At 41.4% G+C, this 19588-nt stretch overlaps 1 protein-coding gene across 2 annotated transcripts in view; it reads right to left on the bottom strand.

Moving 5' to 3' along the window:
• Positions 1-1472: 1472 nt before the first annotated feature.
• LOC136855348 (zinc finger protein 271-like) overlaps positions 1473-19588 on the bottom strand; it is a 38886-nt gene continuing 20770 nt past the window's right edge. For both annotated transcript variants that reach the window (XM_067132262.1, XM_067132263.1), the window contains exon 3: positions 1473-7563. In XM_067132262.1, coding sequence (XP_066988363.1) covers positions 4940-6916 — 1977 coding nt within the window. In that variant the 5' untranslated portion in view covers positions 6917-7563 and the 3' untranslated portion in view covers positions 1473-4939. The remainder of the gene's footprint in view (positions 7564-19588) is intronic.

Here is a 19588-nt window from a genome sequence, read left to right as displayed (position 1 = left end):
ACCACAAAGGGGAGGTAATGTTGCCCACAGATGGTCAAGGATACTAAAAATCTCTCTCTTTTTCCTTCATAAAGCATGAATTTCCATCTTTTGATATCCAACCTCAAAATAACTTCTCTCTCTCTCTCTTTCCAAGTCAGTCTCTCTTTCTTTGTTGTAATATGTAAGAGCAAACACCCTCTCTCTCTCTCTCTCTCCCGCCAATGGATACTCAGAATGTGAGATGGTTAGAAATATAGAAAGTGGTTGACAGAAAGATATACTCTCTCTCTTATTGGCTGGAAGGGTTAGAAGCACATACATATATACTTTTAAGGGTAAATTGTTCAAGATAACTTTGAAATAATAATATGATTTCAAAGATTAATACAGTAATAGGATAATAGTTTAAGGTATAATTGATGTAGGATGTTAGTTTAAGCCTTTAGGTATACATTTGGTATTTGAACTAAGTTATAAGTGCTTTTAGAGGGGGTGTTAAGTATTCGCGGGGATGTGGTACCCATTCCCTGCAAATGCAGGTGGTTTGCTATATGCAGTCACTGGAACATCCCAGGCAAGTTGAACAAGTGCACGGTGGGCAATCGGCAAACCTTTCCCTTATCCTGTACCCTGTTATTCCTCCTTTTATTAGAAACCTCACCCGATCCTTAATGTGATACTCCCCAAGTACCTACCTTCTCTCATACAACTTTCCACATCCTATCCTGGAACCCATATAAAATCCTCTATGCCAAAGCCATCCATTGTTTGCATGTCTAGTTTAATTCCAAATTAGGGGAAGTGTGCTTTAAGTGAGTCCTTACTGGCTGTGATATCCTCATGTGGACAAGGACCTCTTCCAGAGCACACGACTTCATCCTGATGCACTGGACTTATTAGTTAAAGAACACCTGATAGCTCATTTGCATGCCATCTCCAGTTAATTTGACCAATTTCTATTCCAGGGAGGTGTTATCGTGTGTGAATTTAGAACTTCAGCTCAGAGACAGTCAGCTAGCATGCTCCCACATGACACTTTTCAGTAATCACTTTTATCATTTTTATTATGATTCATATATATTTTTACAGTTGCTCTTATTTGCGTTACTGTTTCAAGGCCTCCCAAGCAGCCCTATAAAAAAGGGATATACTTTACGTAATTTTTACTGGAACAGTGATCCATGCAAACAGTTCATCTGTATGTTATATATCTAATGTGCAGCTTAAACAGAATAATACATTACTTATTTATTTACAAAGCAAGTCCTATCTCAACACTTCTGACTGGTTAGCTTAAAACAGATTACAGTAATACAGCACTTTAATCATTTTCAAAGCAAGTCTTTTCTCAACACAATAATACAGTGGGTTAGTCAGTCCACTGTGTCCAGCGGTCTAATACAAAGCATTATGTTCACTAATGCTGTATCACATTCTTTGTAAAATATTAAAACAGAACATATCAAAAAGTAATCAAATAAAACTGCACCTAATTTTCATTGATGTTTAATTAAAAAATTAATCTTTTTTATTTCCACTATGCATGACATTTCATGGAAACATTAAAGCTTACAACAACATATACAAGTGCATATGCATGATGCTGAATAACAAAAGGAAGAAAATTTCATGTCACCCAGTGACAATTCATTCCTAATTTGGAAATCACACAGAAAGTACATGCTAACAAGATTAGACACCTGAAAATTTCGTGACCTAGCACTGCATGAGTACAATTTAAAAAACTAACAATTTATTTTATCTTTGTGTAAAGGTTATATAACAATGTCACATAAAATTCACTACATATGGTAAAAATACAGTGCGTCACTGACATACGGTGACACCAACTTACAGTGTTCTACAGCGCTGTACTTGACGTTGCATAAGGTTATGGTGCTGTGGCGTTAACGGCAAGAATACGGCATCGTAACCTGATGCAACAAAGTTACGGCACCATAAGCGTCGTTAAAGCACTGATGACGGCAAAACACTGACTTACAGAGGAAATCAACTTACAGCTCAGCGGTCGAACAGATCCCTTGCTGCAAGTCGAGGACCTACTGGTTTTACTTTTACTTTTAAGAAAGAATCTGCAAATAAAGAACCATCATCCGTGTTTTCAGTAAGAGCCTCCTCCAAATCCTCCTTCTTTTCTTCGATTAACAGCAATGATAATGATTTTTCAGCTTCCATTTTCACAGGATGTTCTATGTACAGTACTCAGTCCTAATGAGAATATGATGTAATTTTCTTCAATTTGGAATACTCTTGAATAGCATAAAATATCACCGGTAAAAGATGCTCTCAACAGCACTGTCTATTACACAGAATCAGAACAACTTCCCTCTAGAAACACACTGGATTGTAAATGTATAAATATGGTTTTTCCTTTTTATAGTCTCTTAGATTGCTGTTTTTTTTTATTATATAGATTTTGCAGATAAGCTCACAATAATTATCTCAACATCCAGTGCAACTTACTTTGGGGTGCAAAAAAATGAACAAATCTGTTAGTGCAACTGATCATCATCTCTGGTGAATGACTCTGCTTGTGCATTTTGACACTTGAAAACACTATTTTGGCATTCAGAACCAATGACTGTGTTTGGAGATTAGAAGACAAAAATATAACACACACTGTAAAAGAACAATATCTATCCTCCATGAGTTCTCACATATGTTGTGACTCTAAAGGAGAAAAACTGTTTTATCACTGTATGAAAGAATGGCATCTTTCTTCCAAGTTAACACATTTATTCTAAGATGGACCTAATGAAAAAAAATCTCTTGGGAACCAAGTGCACATACAGTACAGTACACAGTTTTGAGACACCTTGATTCAAAGTATCTCCTTTGGTATTCACGTTCTCATAAGGTTTTTTGAGAGCAGATGATTACTGTACTAAAAACCTTTTTGGCATTCAGTACATTTAATTGCCCTCTAAATATCATGAATTTTTATGAGTAATCTCAAGTATTTGAAACTGTCTAACATTTTTAACATTAGGACTGGAGAATTCCTCTCTCTACAATGATATCCAATGTGTACTTTGAGAATTTCACTACTTGGACATAGATCAAGTAAACAGTTTCTGTCTAGTACGAATTCTCGTGTGTTCTAAGATGACTGGAACCAGAAAGATGCTTTCAAATACAGAGCAAGTGAATTCTCGTGTGTGTTTTGAGAGCACTTTCATGTGAAAAACTTCTCTCACATACAGAGCAAGTAAATAGTTTCTCCCCTGTATGAGATTTTGTGTTTTCAGACGACTTTGACGAGAAAAACTTCTTTGACATACCGAGCAAGTACATGCTTCTCTCCAGTATGCAGGGTTGGCAAAAACCAATGGTTTTATAAAATACCAAAAACCATGGTTTTTTTTGCTTAAACCATGGAATATGGTTTTTCTAGTTTAATTAAATAAATTCCTGTACTACTCAGTATAAAACTTCAGATATGTAGATGATATCCGCGCAAATCTGTGTGCCTATATGTGTTTGGCATACTATTACCCATACATTGTAAGTATTAAAAAAAATTAAAGTATTAAAAAAAATTAAAGTTTCCATTATCATTTATCTCCATATCTCGTAGAAATTAGAGCACTTTAGTTACAAGTAAAAATCTTTGGTTATACGAAATACTTCCGATAACTGTGTGTGTGTGTGTGTGTGTGTGTGTGTGTGTGTGTGTGTGTGTGTGTGTGTGTGTGTGTGTGTGTGTGTGTGTGTGAGAGAGAGAGAGAGAGAGAGAGAGAGAGAGAGAGAGAGAGAGAGAGAGAGAGAGAGAGAGAGAGAGAGAGATTCTGTAGTTGAGTGGATGTGTCATGCATAATACCTATGTCTGACTGACTTACAAGTTTGGATCTGGTTAAGCAAAATATTAAGCGACCAACTTACCATTCTGAAGTAGGATTTTATATTTCATGTTAATGAACTCTTCTGACTTTCCACTGTATATCCAAAAATGGCTTTTATTTATTACATCTAAAAAATAAAGTAAATAAATAACACAGAGTAACCGATATCAATCACCAAATGGTATTTATTCTTGTAAAGTTTTTGTTTATTTGATTCATATTCTATTTTTGTTTATATAGACAGTACCTCTTTTGCATTAAAAAAAATAAAATTATCTACCAATTTCTTTTAACCTCAATATCTGAAGTTTACCACTAGTATTAATATGTTCAGTTACTTCTCATGTCATGTGTGGTTTTGTAATACAAATATGTTCTAAGTTATGACTTTGAATGTACTAGTAGGTTAAACATTATGTTAAGTACCAAAAAATTAATATTATCTCAAAAAGTTGTGAAGGAAGCATGATGACCTAAAGAAAATAAAAAGAAAAATAGAAAAAAACCATTAAAAACTTTTAAAAAACATAAAAACCAAAAAAACCATGTTTTTTTTTTTTACTGGTTTAAACCATTTAGTTAAAATGGCCAACCCTGCCTGTATGTGTTCTCATGTGTGGTTTGAGATGACTTTGAAGGGAAAAACTTCTTTGACATATGGAGCAAGTATATGGTTTATTTCCTGTATGAGTTCTTATGTTTTTTTTAGATCACTTGAGTCGGAAAAATTTTTTTGACATGCTGAGCAAGTGAGCAGTTTCTCTCCTTGAGTTCTCAAATGGGATTTCAGGTCACACATCTGTGAGAATGTCCTTTGGCAATCAATGTAAGTCATGCACTTCCCTGCTGCGTTGCTTCTCGTTGAAAATACTTCTGTCCTAAACACATGACTATTTTCTTCTTCAATAAAGACCTTCTTTCTGCTTTCCATGTCAAAACATGGATGGTCTTCGCTCTCTATAGACTGGCAAGTATATTTTACATCAACGTCACAATCCACATATTCTGGCTCCGCCTTGACTTCTATGGAAGAATCTACATATAAAGATCCATCAACTGTGATTTTGCTCTGTTCATCTTCCAAATTGTCATTTTCATTTGATTAAATGAGATCTCATGTGTGTTTTGAGATTACTTCGACGAGAAAAACTTTTTTGACATACCGAGCATGTAAATGGTTTCTCTCCTGTATGAGTTCTCATGTGTGTTTTGAGATCACTTTGTTGAGAAAAACTTCTTTGACATACAGAGCAAGTATATGGTTTCTCTCCAGTATGAGTTCTCATGTGTGGTTTGAGATGACTTTGACGAGAAAAACTTCTTTGACATACAGGGCAAGTATATGGTTTCTCTCCTGTGTGAGTTCTCATGTGTTTTTTGAGATCACCTGATTCAGAAAAACTTCTTTGACATACTGAGCAACTGAATCGTTTCTCTCCTCTGTTAGTTCTCATGTGGGATTTCATTTCGCACATCTGTGAAAGCGTCCTTTCGGATTCACTACAAGTTATTTGCTTCTCTGCTGTGTTGCTACTCTTTGAAAATACTTCTGTTCTTCCCAAATATCTATTTTCTTCTTCAACACAGACCTCCTTTCCGCTTTGCACATCAAAACTTGGATGGTCTTCTTCACTCTTTATAGGCTTGCATGTATATTTTACATCAACTTCACAATCAATATATTCTGGCTCCCTCTTGACTTCTATGGAAGAATTTCCACACAGAGATCTTTCAACTGCAATTTTGCTATGTTCATCTTCCAAATTGTAATTTTTTTGTTTTGTTAAATGAGATCTCATGTGTGATCTGAGATTACTTCGACGATAAAAACGTTTTTGACATACCGAGCAAGCATATGGTTCCTCTCCTGTATGAGTTCTCATGTGTATTGTGAGATCACTTTGATGAGAATAACTTCTTTGACATACTGAGCAAGTATATGGTTTCTCTCCTGTATGAGTTCTCATGTGCGGTTTGAGATGACTTTGACGAGAAAAACTTCTTTGACATACAGGGCAAGTATATGGTTTCTCTCCCGTATGAGTTCTCATGTGTTTTTTGAGATCACTTGATTCAGAAAACTTTCTTTGACATACTGAGCAAGGGAATCGTTTCTCTCCTCTATGAGTTCTCCCCAAATGACTATTTTCTTCTGCAATACAGAACATCTTTCCGCTTTCCACATCAAAACTTGGATGGTCTTCTTCACTGTCTATAGGCTCACATGTATATTTTACATCAACTTCACAATCTATATATTCTGGCTCCCCCTTGATGTCTATGGAAGAATCTACAAATACAGTTCCATCAACTGTGATTTTGCTATGTTCATCTTCCAAATTGTCGTTTCCTTGTTTGATTAAATGATATCTCATGTGTGTTTTGAGATTACTCTGACGAGCAAAAGTTCTTTGACATACCGAGCAAGTATATGGTTTCTCTCCTGTATGAGTTCTCATGTGTGTTTTGAGATGACACTGACGAGAAAAACTTCTTTCACATACAGAGCAAGTATATGGTTTCTCTCCTGTATGAGTTCTCATGTGTATTTTGAGATCACCTGATTCATAAAAACTTCTTTGACATACTAAGCAAGTGAATGGTTTCTCTCCTGTATGAGTTTTCATGTGTCTTTTGAGAGCTCTTGAGAGAGAGTAACTACTCTGACATACAGGGCAAGTGAATGGTTTCTCTGCTGTATGAGTTCTCAGGTGGGATTCCAGGTCGCACATCTGGGAAAATGTCATTTGGCATTCAGCACAAGTTAGTTGCTCCCCTGCTGTGTTGCTTCTATTTGAAAACACTTCTGTACTACCCAAATGTCTATCTTCTTCTGCAATACACATCTTTCCACTTTCCACATCAAAACTTGGATGGTCTTCTTCACTCTCTATAGGCTGCCATGTATATTTTTCATCATCTTCACCACAATCGATATCTTCTGGCTCCCCTTTGACTTCTATGGCAGAATCTACAAATACAGATCCATCAACTGTGATTTTGGTATGTTCATCCTCAAAACTGTCATTTTCTTGTTTGATTGAAGGCAAAACTGAGTTTTCAGCTTCCATTCTCAAAGGATTCTGAATTTACAGCTTTGAAACAAAGTTTTTTGTCAATGAATATTCAGTTTCATCCACGAAAAGCTCTCAAAATAAACTAACTATTACCAGACCTCCAGATAGTGAAATTGCTGGAACGAGAGGAAGCACTGAAGAAAATTATTTTAATTCATGTTATCACGAAATCTACATATCACAGAATGGTAGGTTGCACCCAGATCTTTTCCAAGTTCAAAATAATCCTAGTTCATTTTCATCCGCTTTCAATGATACGACATATCAGATATTCTTATACAAAACAAGACTCTTCACACCACCAACGAATCAATTTGGCTCAGATATAAAACACAACTATATTAGTTAAAAACCAAAATATTTCATAAGACCAAGTACACTTATCATCACAAAGTATGTCTAAATTTACAATGTTATGTAGCGGCAAACAAAATAATCAGTCACTAATGCGAACTGTCGCATCTTGCATTACAGTAAAATATTTTCAAATATTTTCAATATCTGACCTTTTTCTTCAGTATAAAAAATCCTGTATTACACTGGCAATATGATGTAAATAACCAAATTGCAGTAAAAATCTTCTCAAACTCCCATTGCATTACATCGAGGATCTCATGAAATTTTCCTCTGTTTTGGATACTCTGAAATAAAATAAAAAATCAAAGTAAAAATGTGCTCTCAATAGCACTGTCCATTACAAACACAGAATCACATTAAAAAAAAAATTTCATGTATCATAATAAGAGAGCTTGTTTTGACTCTAAAACAAATGTCCCTAGGGAAAACTACAAATTTTTAAAGTAATTTGTATTTTTCCTTACAAACCTGAAGGTTTTTACATATAGATTTTACTTGCAGCATGAGCTGGGAACAGCCATTTAACTTTTAATCACGGTAGTTAGCTAGTGACGGTAGGGGTGGGAGTCCCACCCACCCAGTTGGTACGCACTCACTTTGCCTTTTGGCCCAGGTATCAGAATGAGGGGTGGCTGAGGTGGGCCATAAATGTAAAGATCTTCATGTTTGTATGTTAGGAAAAATACAAATTACTCTGAAAATTTGTAGTTTGTTCCTACAAGAATACAAACCTTCGGTCTTTACATATAGAGACTTACTCTTGGTGGGTGGAGTGAGTAAATCTCTGAACGGACTGGTAGTTCTGCTCACCTGGGCCTCTCTTCCTGGTCTCGAAGAGCAGAGGAAGGGGTCCCATGTAATGCGTTGCATCTTCGCTCGAACTTTCGAGGTTCCAATTACACAACATCCACAGGGAGACTGTGCCACAGCCCAACGGTGTGAGGAATAAAGGTCCTCTTGAACTGAGAAGTTCGACAGTGAGGAAGGCACATCTACTGCGTAGTGGTGATGCTATTCTGCAAATCCAGTGTCTCTTGGTAGGAGAGGATCAGGGATCAGTTATGCATGTGAAAGATCTCTGTTAAAATACAACTTATGAAAAAAGACAAACAAGAGACCATCCGTCGGTGGTCTGTTGCCCAAAGATGATGTCATCAACTCTGATGTCATCAACTCTGAGAGTTAATAGAAAGTACTTTGAATAATACTGGCATTACAAAAGACTATAACAGAGGAGCTCCAGAGGGAGCTGGGGTTTTTAAATTAGGGTGAATAATAAGGGTACACAATGTCCTAACATAGGACACTTGAGTCCTAATCTGACCAACAAGGGGAGCATTCCTTCTAAACTGACACTTCATTACTGTACTCAGAACTGGTCAGGATGAAGAAAATTTCAAAACTGGCCACAAACAAGACAAAAGAAGCAATGCAGCACAAAATAGGCATGAGAGACAGTGAGGCTCGTCTACTCGATTCACCAAATTCTTGAGAACGTTCTATCCCTAAAGACTCGGTGGGAGTCTAATAATTGAACACCTGAGTAAGACTCCTGAGACCGAGTCTATCCCACTATAAAGGGGCGTGAAGTCTTGAATGCCTGACCTAGGGCAAAGCAAAAGCTCTTCATAACAGAAGGGGAAAGGATACTATCTCGGTGAAGGGAGACCATAAAAGTTCAAAATCTGTTGAAGAGTAGCTCCTACCAGCGAAAAAGATGCTTCTCGTGAAACTCCTGACAAGGAGCCCAATTCCCCTGTTAAACCTGAAATGAGGAGCACTTGACAATAGGTGACATTTCCAATATACTCCAGCAAGAAACTGTCCTTTCAAGAGCTACAAGAGTTACTTCACAGACCGATGGTACTTTAGCAAATGGTGACCAGTCACATGGGTAGCAAGCAACTTGGTGCACAGTGGACACACACAACAGTACAGGTACTGTGCTAGGGTGAACAGCCATGAGTGTGCACTTGGTCATAACAAACTGATTTTAAAGAGCCAGGATGTTCATAAACCAAAAAGAGGTGCAGTCTCCCCCTGCAACAACTCAGGAGATGACATCATTGAAAAAAAAGTCCATGTAGGGCCAGGAGTCAGAGTAATGGAAGGGGACCCATTTTCAAGCATGGGCAGCATGAGAGATTTTAGCAGCACCCCAATGCTCCAAGATGGTAACTAAGGACAGTTCCACATACTGTATGTACCAAGGTACCTCCAGTACCTTCAGTAATTCCTGGGAAACCCAGGAGGACTGACAGATGCAGGCACTTGGTCAATGACTGTGTAGGGGATGGACATCAGACAAATACCAGTCCCATCATGAGCAGAGGGCCCAGTTCAGTTGTCCACAAGTGTCATAGTAGAGTTGGTGCCAAAAGGAGACTAGTGAAGGGAGGAGTATTACCTGCCCATAAAGACTGTTCTGCTTCCTCTTGGTTGTCACAAGGAATATCCTCAGCACAAACAGCCCATACAAAATGAACAAAGGTACTGGGATCAACACACATAGGTGATATAAATCAGCCATATACTCACACATACTCATGTCCACTACAAGCCTTCATCGTACACATATGAAAAAATACAACTCAGTCCAGATTTCTCAAAACAAGCCAAAAGGAAAGGTCTGCAAACCATAGTATTACGATTCAAAAGATTCAGAAACTTTCATTTCTTGCTACAGGCATTCCCATATAGCAGACGAAGGTTTGTATCCTCATGGGAACAAATGAGTTTTGTTTTTTTCAATTCTGATGCCAAGAGAGCTAAGCCTCAACAGTGAGAAAGTTCCTAACATCACAATTTTTAAATTAAATTGTATTTTTCCTAACTATACAAACCTGAGTTCCTTTACATTAGGAATTACTTTTAGCAAAGCTGGACACGGCCATTGAACTTTCAAACAGGGTGGTTAGGCAGTTAACTACCATCTGGAGGCAGGAGAGCGGATGTAAACATTCCAATTTGCCTTTCTGCCTAGGAGTCAAATTGAGGGATGGCATGAGGTGGGCATGAAAATGTAATGTAAAGGACCTCAGGTTTGTATAGTTAGGAAAAATACAATTTACTTTACAAAATTGTTCCGACACGATATACAAACCATCAGTCCTTTGCATTAGGAAGACTCACTAGTTGGAGGGAAGAATCTGTGAGTCTCCATAAACTGACTGATGTTCACTATGCCTTGTGTGCCCTTCCTGGTCGACAGAATGAGGAAGGGAAAACTGCCTCTGACAAAATGATCAGGTTGTAAGGAACGCGAGATCAATTGTAAGACTTTTGGGTCTTTTTTCGTGAATGAGAAAAACGTCATTTCAAGCAAAGTAGGCTACGATGAACCCTGAGAGTCGGTGACAGTAAGGCAAATACTGTACAAGCATTAGGTTTGTCTTATTGTCGTGATCTCCTTCCTCCCCTTGCTAGAGGAAGGAGTGGGTTTGTCAGTTTGCTTCTATGATCCCGAAAGGAAATAGAACGGAAGCTCGAGCTGTATGCTTACCTGCATCGAGCGCTCCCTGCCCGCAGGAAGAGAGCCAGGATGAAGAGAAGGGAGAGAGGCCAGTCACTCCACAATCATTCTCCCATCCACAACCGTACATCTTAGGCGAGATGCAACCTGTCCTGTTAGAGGAGCCAGATAAGCTGCACAAAATGTTGAGCAGCCACCACAGGACCCAAGGAAAAGGTGTCTAAGGACTTGTGGGCAATATCCCAAAGGTAAAAGGAAGTGAAGGTGGTCTGTTGAGACCAAACCCCAGCCTTCAATACCCGTGGAACAGACAGGTTCTTCCAGAATGTGAGGGACGGACCACTGCTGTGGACTTCGTGAGCTATCGGGCAGAACGTACCGATGTTGTCTTCTCCAGCAGCAGAGTACACTCTCCTTATTGTCTCATGAAGCCAGAAAGAAACCATGTTCTTGGACACCTCTTTCCTGGTCGAGCCAGAGCCAACGGAAAGTCATCGACAATCAGGCCAGAGATGGCGAGTTCTCTTCAGGTAGCGCCGCAGCACTCTAACAGGACACAGTAGTATCTTGTCTGGGTCATTACCTATGAAGTCCTCTAGGGAGGGGATAGTGAAGGACTCAAACCTAGCGTCAGGGACCAATGGGTTCCGAGTCTTCGCTACAAAGTCTGGGACGAAATCAAGCTTAACTGATCCCCATCCCCTCGAGTGTTTAACATAAAAGGAAAGTCCGTGAAGTTCACCAACTCTTCACCAATGCCAGGGCAAGCAGGAAAACGGTCTTGAGGGCCAGATCCCTGTCTGACAACCCTCGTAAAGGCTCGTATGGTGCACGAATCAGGCTCCTTAGAATGAGAGTCACATCCCACGCAGGGGGCCTGATGTCCCTGGGTGGGCAAGACCTCTCGAAGCTTCTCATCAGTAGGGATATCTCGAAAAAGAAGAGATATCCACCCCTTTCAGCCGCAAAACTAGGCTGAGTGCGGCCCTACAGCCCTTCACGGCTGAAACGGAGAGAAGCTTCTCTCAGCAAATAAAAGACAAGAAAGTCTACAACCTGTTGAACAGTAGTTCCGACTGGAGAGATATCCCGTCCATGACACCAACCACTGAAGACGGACCACTTTCCCTGGTATACCGCTGCGGAGGACTGTCTGAGGTATCCAGCCTTCTCCGTTACTGCACAACGCAAAAAGCCTCTTGCTCACAGGAGATGGTGGATAACTGCCAGCCATGAAGACACAGGGACTGAACTACCAGGTGATACCGCTCGATGTGGGGTTGACACAGCAGGTTGGGCCAGGGAGGAATCTCTCCCAGTGCCTCGGAAAGGAGAGACAGCAGGTCGGGATACCAAACAGCCTGAGGCCATTTGGGAGCCATCAGAATCATCCTGAGACTCGGGGTGATCATCACTTGGCTGATCACCCTGTGCATCAGACAAAATGGAGGAAAGGCGTAGACATTGAGGTTGTCCCATGGATGTTGAACATTTCCTCCAAAGCAGCCCATGGGTCTGGCACAACTGAACAGAAGACAAGAAGTTTTCTGTTGTGCCGGGTGGAGAACAGATCGATGACTGGATACCCCCCCACAGGTCGAACAACTTTTCCGCGATGTCTGGGTGAAGGGACCACTCCATCCCGATCACCTGATTCTGGCGGCTGAACTTGTCTGCCACTATATTCCCCTTGCCTGGAATGTACCTGGCTAACAGCTCTACCAAGTGAGCCTGAGCCAACTCTGTGGCGGAATTCAAAACCACAAAAAACAGTACACAACACTCACCCTGATCCTCGGTTGCTGGAAGATGGAGTAAGGCATCCACGGTCGCCAACACAGCACCCAAAACCACACAAACAAAACAAGGGAACATAAAAAAGAAGATAGAACTATATACACAACAAGAACAGCACACTAACAAGAAAAACCAACAACTCTCAAAAAGCACACAAAAAACTGTCCAAGACCAAACGACTGACCCAGGCACTAGATCTGACTCAAGACTCACTCAAAAACCGAAAAATCCTTCACATATTCCACAGACAGACAGCGCCTGTAAACAAACTAACGACCTCATCCCTCTTCCAACAACCTGGCACTCACTTGCGACAATTACACTCGCTCTCTCTCTCTCTCTCTCTCAAAACGTTGGGAAATGCTAAATACAAACAAATTTATTCATCCCTCTATAATTCTCCCCCTTTTTAGCATTTCCCAACCAACACCTTTCACACCTCTTTCAAATCGCCCAACGACAACACCCACGGACGCTCACTGCAGGTCCTCTAGATCGCGTTCGCATGGGCACGCAATCATTCTCTCAGAATCATTCTCTCTTCCAGCAACATTCAAACTCACATCTCCTCCATTCTCTCTCAAATTCACGCTATCTTCTGAACTATTACCACTCTCAATTTCATCCACAATCTCATCTATACCCTCTAACTCGTTCCCAAATACCTCCCCCAATTCTTCAACTAACCCATCCCATTCGCTCATTGACTTTTCCAATTGTTGCAACGATTCATTCATGCTTTCAATCACTTTCGTCTATCACTGCTACGCTCCTTACTCTTACACTTTCACCTCCCCTCCAACCGTTCACTTACCCCTACGTTTCAGTCAACTCAGTTATATCAAACCATCTATGCTATACGTTCTATTCATACCATCCCATTCATCCAAATTACACGCTTTATCACTCATTTTCACTTTGGCACTCCACACCCCTATCACACAACTTACGACCATTCAGTTTACTTCAAGTTCTTCCCTTTCTTACGTTTCCTACCATACTCTATCAAAACAAATTGCTTCATGCACTCGTCAGTCTTTCCAGCAAAGCCTCCCTCATGCAACAACCCCTCACGACATGCATCACACGCACACTTGCATCCTGGAGGATCCACCCATTTGAACCCCCTTCACACTCAGTTTCCCAGATTAGTGCTGTCACAGTCACCCTCTTTTCGCGACATACACTTGATACATGCCCTTCCATTCCACATTCGACACACTTGCTCAGCTCTCGGTTCTGAACACATTCTCGCATAATGCCCATTCTTACCACAGTTGCCACATATTACATTCACTCCAGGAACCCCTACAACCATTAGCAATATGACCCACCTGTCTGCACCTGAAGCATTTAACCCCTATCTTTCTTGAAGGGGAGTAGATATCCCTCCCAAAGGATATCCACTACCCAAGTCTTGACTCCGTATTGCTGCCATGTTGCCCAATGGCTGGGTATTCTACCAGGATCCCTTCAAAGTCTGGGGCTTCTTAAGGGCTGAGGAAGCACTAGCCTGGCGCGAAGGCAGGGCTGCAGTGGAGCACGAAGACCCAGAGGTCTTAGCCACTGCCTGGTGGACAAGACGGTCGCTGTCATCAGCCTGACGTTTGTCCACCTCAGCATCTACCAGCTCCCTAGGGAAAAGAGAGGCAGAACCCAGCAGTGGTCCATTCTGTATGGGCATTGCCAACTTGCATACCATAGACCTGGCAAAGTGATTAAGAACAGTGTCTCTTCGCTTGAGAACCAGGTTGGCCCACAGGTTTGCTATCTGGCAGGCAAGGTAAGAAATGGCTCTACCTCCAGACTGGCAGTCCCCCGAAAGCAGAGCCCTCCACAGGCACAACAGCGCCTGAGGAGGCAGCCACTTTGGATACTGTGAACTAACACAGATCCAACCAGGAGACTGCCTGGAGAGCTGGCATGGCAGTGGCTTCCAGGGTTGCTGTCTCCTGCTGTGAAAGGGAGATACCTTCTGCAGTAAGTTGCTGCAACGAAAGACCCAGGCCTAAACGTACCAGGTCTGGGTCAACCTGTTTAGGCGGCAATGCCTCTTCCGAGGGCATGTAGACTCACTTCCGTCGAGGCAGGGGAGGGGGAAGCAACTTGTCCGAGTGGTTCGAACGAAGTGAATTATCTTGCCCAGACACAAGAATATTCACCTGTTCGAGAACCCCCTCGGCAAGTATGGACCACAGCAGCCCCACAGAAACCTTGGGTTCCTTTTTCGGACCCAAGAAGGATTCGAGGCGCGAAGGACAATCCACAGACGAGGCCGTGGTCCCTTCCCCAAGGCTGTTGTACTAACAAATCAGCGCAATGACCTCTGCAAAAGTCCTCTGTATCTCGGGGGTGTCTGCATCCTTGGGGAGAGGAGCCTCAGGTCCTTCCAGGGTGCGGTCCTCCCGATCTACTCTCCTGGCAGGAGGGAGAACCTCGACAGACCGCTTGGATCCTTGCTGCACTACACAGGTGTATGGCCTGGTTGATCCGAGGACCGAGCCAGGAGCATAAGCCTTTGTAGTCAAAATCCAGGGAGACGACTCATCAGAGTTCCTCCTGTCTGACTCGCACCTCCTAGGGGAAGCCCAAGAAGTTGAAGGGACAGGCAAAGAAGATCGGGCACCCCTGCCAGTCCTGCTGGTGGAACCAGCAGGAGCAGCGGGCCAAGAACAGTCACCAACTAGTGGTGATGACGGCAGCTCGGGTCGAGGAGAACTCTTTCACTTTGGTGAAGCTTTGTCCCGAGGAGAGTATAGTGGTTCATACGAGTTGAGCCGAGCGCTCAACTCCACCAGCCAGGCTGGCCACGTGAATGTGACCGGAGACTGGGTAGAGCTGAGCATGCTGCTGGCTGGCGAGAACTTGCGCTTTCCTCTTGATGAGCCAGTCTGCTTCAAGGCCAGGACCTCGCGAGAAGACTGTACAGGGAAACTCTTCTCTGTCTTACCAAGTGTTTGGACTCGAGCGGCTGAAGCACCTACCCGTGAACCTTGCTTGGCACTCAAGGAAATGCCAGCAGGAAGAGCCAATACACCTGCATGTCCGGGCTCTTTCTCTCGTCCTGTGCCCAAATCAGTACGGAGAGAAGTCTCTCCTGTACCAGTTTGGGGTACCAGAGTCTCCTTAGAGACCTGGGTACTTGGCGTGGCTCGCGAACAAGCACCCGACACAGTGCCAGCCTTCGAAGCAGACTTCTTATGCGCAGCAACGGGTGTGCAAACCGAGATCTGCACGTCCTTGGCTCCCAAAACGACAGACCCGAGGGTCAACGATTCGGTTCCCTGGCCTGAGGGCCAGGAAGAGCTGACGAGAGATCCCACTGCCTCCCCTGTGGAGGGAGGCAGTCCCTTAGAAGTCCCAGGATGGGATTTCTGTGGGGACAGCCTTCTTTGTCTTCAATCGACGAGCCTTGGAAGAAGAAGGGGAGGAGGTAGCAGACCACGACAACGATGAAGATGAAGACGAACATGAAGAGGACAACACCTTACAAGACCACTTCTTTGACTTCTTTGTCATCTTCTTCAGGATGGCGGTCAGGTCCCCCATCCAGGACGGAGCAGCAGAAGATGCAGGAGCAGCCAGGGAGGCCATGGTAGCAGGAGCAACCTGGGCAGTGGAGATGTCAACCAGAGAGCCAGAGGCGACCAGGTCAGCCAGTGCAGCCCAAGAGCCAGGGGAACCATGAGCAGCGACAGGAGTGGCCGGCACGGGCAGTAAGGCAGGAGCAGGGACCGGGGTGGGGAACGTGTGGAAGTCAGCAACAGCAGGAGCCATGAGATAGGGCACGGTTGAAGTCATCATCCTGGAGGGTCCTGGCTGGGATAGCAGGGCCAGGAAGACAGGCGGCAGCAGCATAGCGTGGTGGGAAGCAGGCGTGGCTGCCACCTGGGTACCCAGGTGAGAGGCGACAGTCACCAGCATCTTGGCAAAGGCAGTCATGGTGATGGTGCACATTGCAGCTGTAGCCGCGACGTGGGTCACCACTGGAGAGCCACACAGGTGAGACAGAAGACCCTCCAGAGATGGGACCCCAGGCAGACCCAGGTGGAACCAGGTAGAGGCGAGGTCTGGAGCCTGCCCCCACCAGAGAAGTCTCTACCGCCATACCTGACGATAACGTTGGGTCAATAAAGGGAGACTTCACTCGCTCTGAGGGAAAAGTTTCCCTCCACCCCCGAGCGAGGGGAGGCCCCAAGAGGATGTCCTGATCGTCCGCTCCCCTGCGGCCTTCAACACCCGACAATGCGAGTGAAGAAGACGAAGGGGAGTCCTCACCCAAGGAGAGGCAACAAGAAGGGGAAGCTTGCTGGGAGAGACAAACAATCCCGACGGGTTAGCCACCAAGGGAGTCATTGGGGCGTGTAACCCTCAGATAACGCCCTGGCAGGCTTCCTTTGGTACTGTCCCTTCACCTCAAACTTCACCCACCGCTCAGCCAACCAGGAGCAGCACTCGGCACAAGGTGAAGTGCGTGAACACACATGCTCCCTGCAAGAAGAGCAAAGGGTGTGCAGGTCCAGATCAATTCTAGAGCAAAAGCTACTACATTCCTTATCGCCAACCCAAGGAAATGTACTTGGCAATACATCATCAATTCTCACTTGAAAAGTGCAATTTGTCAGAAAGTTTTCGATAAGCCTAGGTAAATGTCCACAGATGCTGCTTTTATGTAACGTTTTAATATTGCATATCTCCATGTAGTATCATATTTCTTTTCAATGTCGAAAAAGACGGCTATAGTAATTTGTTTACATTCAAATCCTCTTCGTATGTGGTCTTCCAAGTTAGACAGGGAATCCAGTGTAGATCTGTTACATTGTGACCCAAATTGAGTGGGAGTCAAAACGTTATTTTCTCGAATGTGCCATGTTTGTCGAGCATCTACCATTTTTTCTAGTAATTTGTATAAACAACTAGTTAAAGAAACTGGTCTGTAATTATTTACATTACTGGGATCTTTTCCAGGTTTGGGAATCAGAATAATTATAGCTTTACGCCATTCATTAGGAAATAAATTTTGAAGCCATAAGTTATAAAACTCTAGTAAGCATGACTTCGCCAAAGGTGCTAAATGGCAGATCATTTCAAAACAAATACTGTCACCTCCAGGGGCAGATTTACTGCTGTTCAACAGAGCAAATTCTAACTCTTCCTTATTAAATTTTCTGTTATAATATATATCTTCTATTGTTTCAAAATTTATTATTAATTCTATATACTGCTTTTCTTTGTGCAGAAATGCTCATCCAAATTTTTTTCACTATTTACTTTTGCTAAATTTTCTCCTATTACATTACTTATTCCTTTACGATCAAGTATTCTTTTCCCATTTTTTATTATGGCATGTCTAGGTGGTTTAACATGGGTACCATTTATTTTCTTGAAATTTTCCCATATTTTTTGCATGGGAGTAGAATTATTAGAGATCTGATACATATTTCTGCCATGAAATGATTCTTCCTTGAATTACTTTTCTTTTAAATTTTGTAGATATTCTGTTATAGAGAGGTTTTAATGTATCAATTTCTAATAATAATATAATAATTTTTTGTAGTTCCTTCTAATATCGGTAATGTTTTGTTTATTTTACTGAACTTTCTATTCAAATTATATAATCGTCTTCCAATTTGGTGTTTTATTTTTATTAATTCTGTTAGTTTTTCAGACCACCATGGGACTTTGTGTTTTGTTGGATGAGATTTGGATTTTGATATTGCTTTATCAGCAGCATTTCTAATGAAATCAACAAGAAATTTATTAGTTTCATTATGGTCTTTTAAATATTCAAATGGTGAGATATTCCTAGTGTGGAATTCACACTGCTCCAAATCTGCTTTATAAATGTTATATTGAGGGACATGCTTGGTAGGATTATTTTGTAATAATGAAATTAATATTGGGAAATGATCACTTGTATGCAAGTCCTCAACTGTATTCCAATCCAATCTGTCAACTATGTTTGTTGTACATAGAGTTAAGTCGATTGAGGAAAATGTTCCGTGTGTTTTAGAAAAATATGTGTTGATTTCGTTATAATTTATACAGCACATGTCATATAATCTATGAATTCTATTTTACTTCCAGCTCTATCTGAGTCTGTACAATTACAGTCCAACATCTGGTTGTGAACATTAAAATCACCTACTGTTAATGTAGCTTCCTTGGCATTATCAAGTAATTCTTTAAGCTTGTCAAAGTCATAATTTTTATTAGGTTGGTTGTATAAATTATAAATGACAATTATTGTTTTTTATTCATATTCTAATACTCGATATTTGCAGATCAGTAAAGTTTACAGGTACTTTGTCATAACATACTCTGTTAAGTACATATATAGCTGTACCTAAATTCCTTCTTCCTCTCTAGATGAAGGTGCTAAGGTATATTTACCTATTGTTGATATTGTTTTGTTGACATGTTGTAAACATAATATCATTGGTTCGTATTCTTTTAGTAATCGTTGTATTTCTCCTAGGTGTAATCTGGTCTGCAGACCATTTACGTTCCATTGTATAATATAGCTATTGAAAATATTTTATTATATAGCAGTCGAGTTTTCTTCTCTTTTTTTGTATCATCAACTTGGAATTTTCCTAATAATTTATTCACGACATTCATTTGTTTTTCTTTATGATATACTAAGTGCTCAATGCGCATGCAACCTTTTTCATGGGTACTCAAATCTGTGGGTTTTTTTCTATATTTCATAAAATTTCTTATAATGTTTGTTAAACCATCCTTTGTTATGTTTTTGTTATTATTGAGCAATGCAATGAAACAATCATTACATCCACAAGTGTTGTCATGTATATTTCTTTCTTTGTTCTTGTTGTACCAATTATTGGTGATGGAGTAATCTCTTCTCCTTTGACGTATTCATTGTTGTCTATGGTAAGGTTGTCTTCCACTTCTTCGGGATTTTGGATATCTGTTAATTTGTTTTTGTTCTTTCTTCACATCTATTGTATTTGATTTGACCGATGTTTCTCAAACAATTGTTGGTTTCTTTGTTTTGGGTGGTGTTCTTTTCAATGGCC

Source organism: Macrobrachium rosenbergii, chromosome 31 (genome assembly GCF_040412425.1).
Source record: "Macrobrachium rosenbergii isolate ZJJX-2024 chromosome 31, ASM4041242v1, whole genome shotgun sequence".
In the NCBI taxonomy this organism is placed as follows: domain Eukaryota; kingdom Metazoa; phylum Arthropoda; class Malacostraca; order Decapoda; family Palaemonidae; genus Macrobrachium; species Macrobrachium rosenbergii.
The sequence above is the reverse complement of the archived record's forward strand: the minus strand, read 5'-3'. Positions and strand labels throughout refer to the sequence as shown.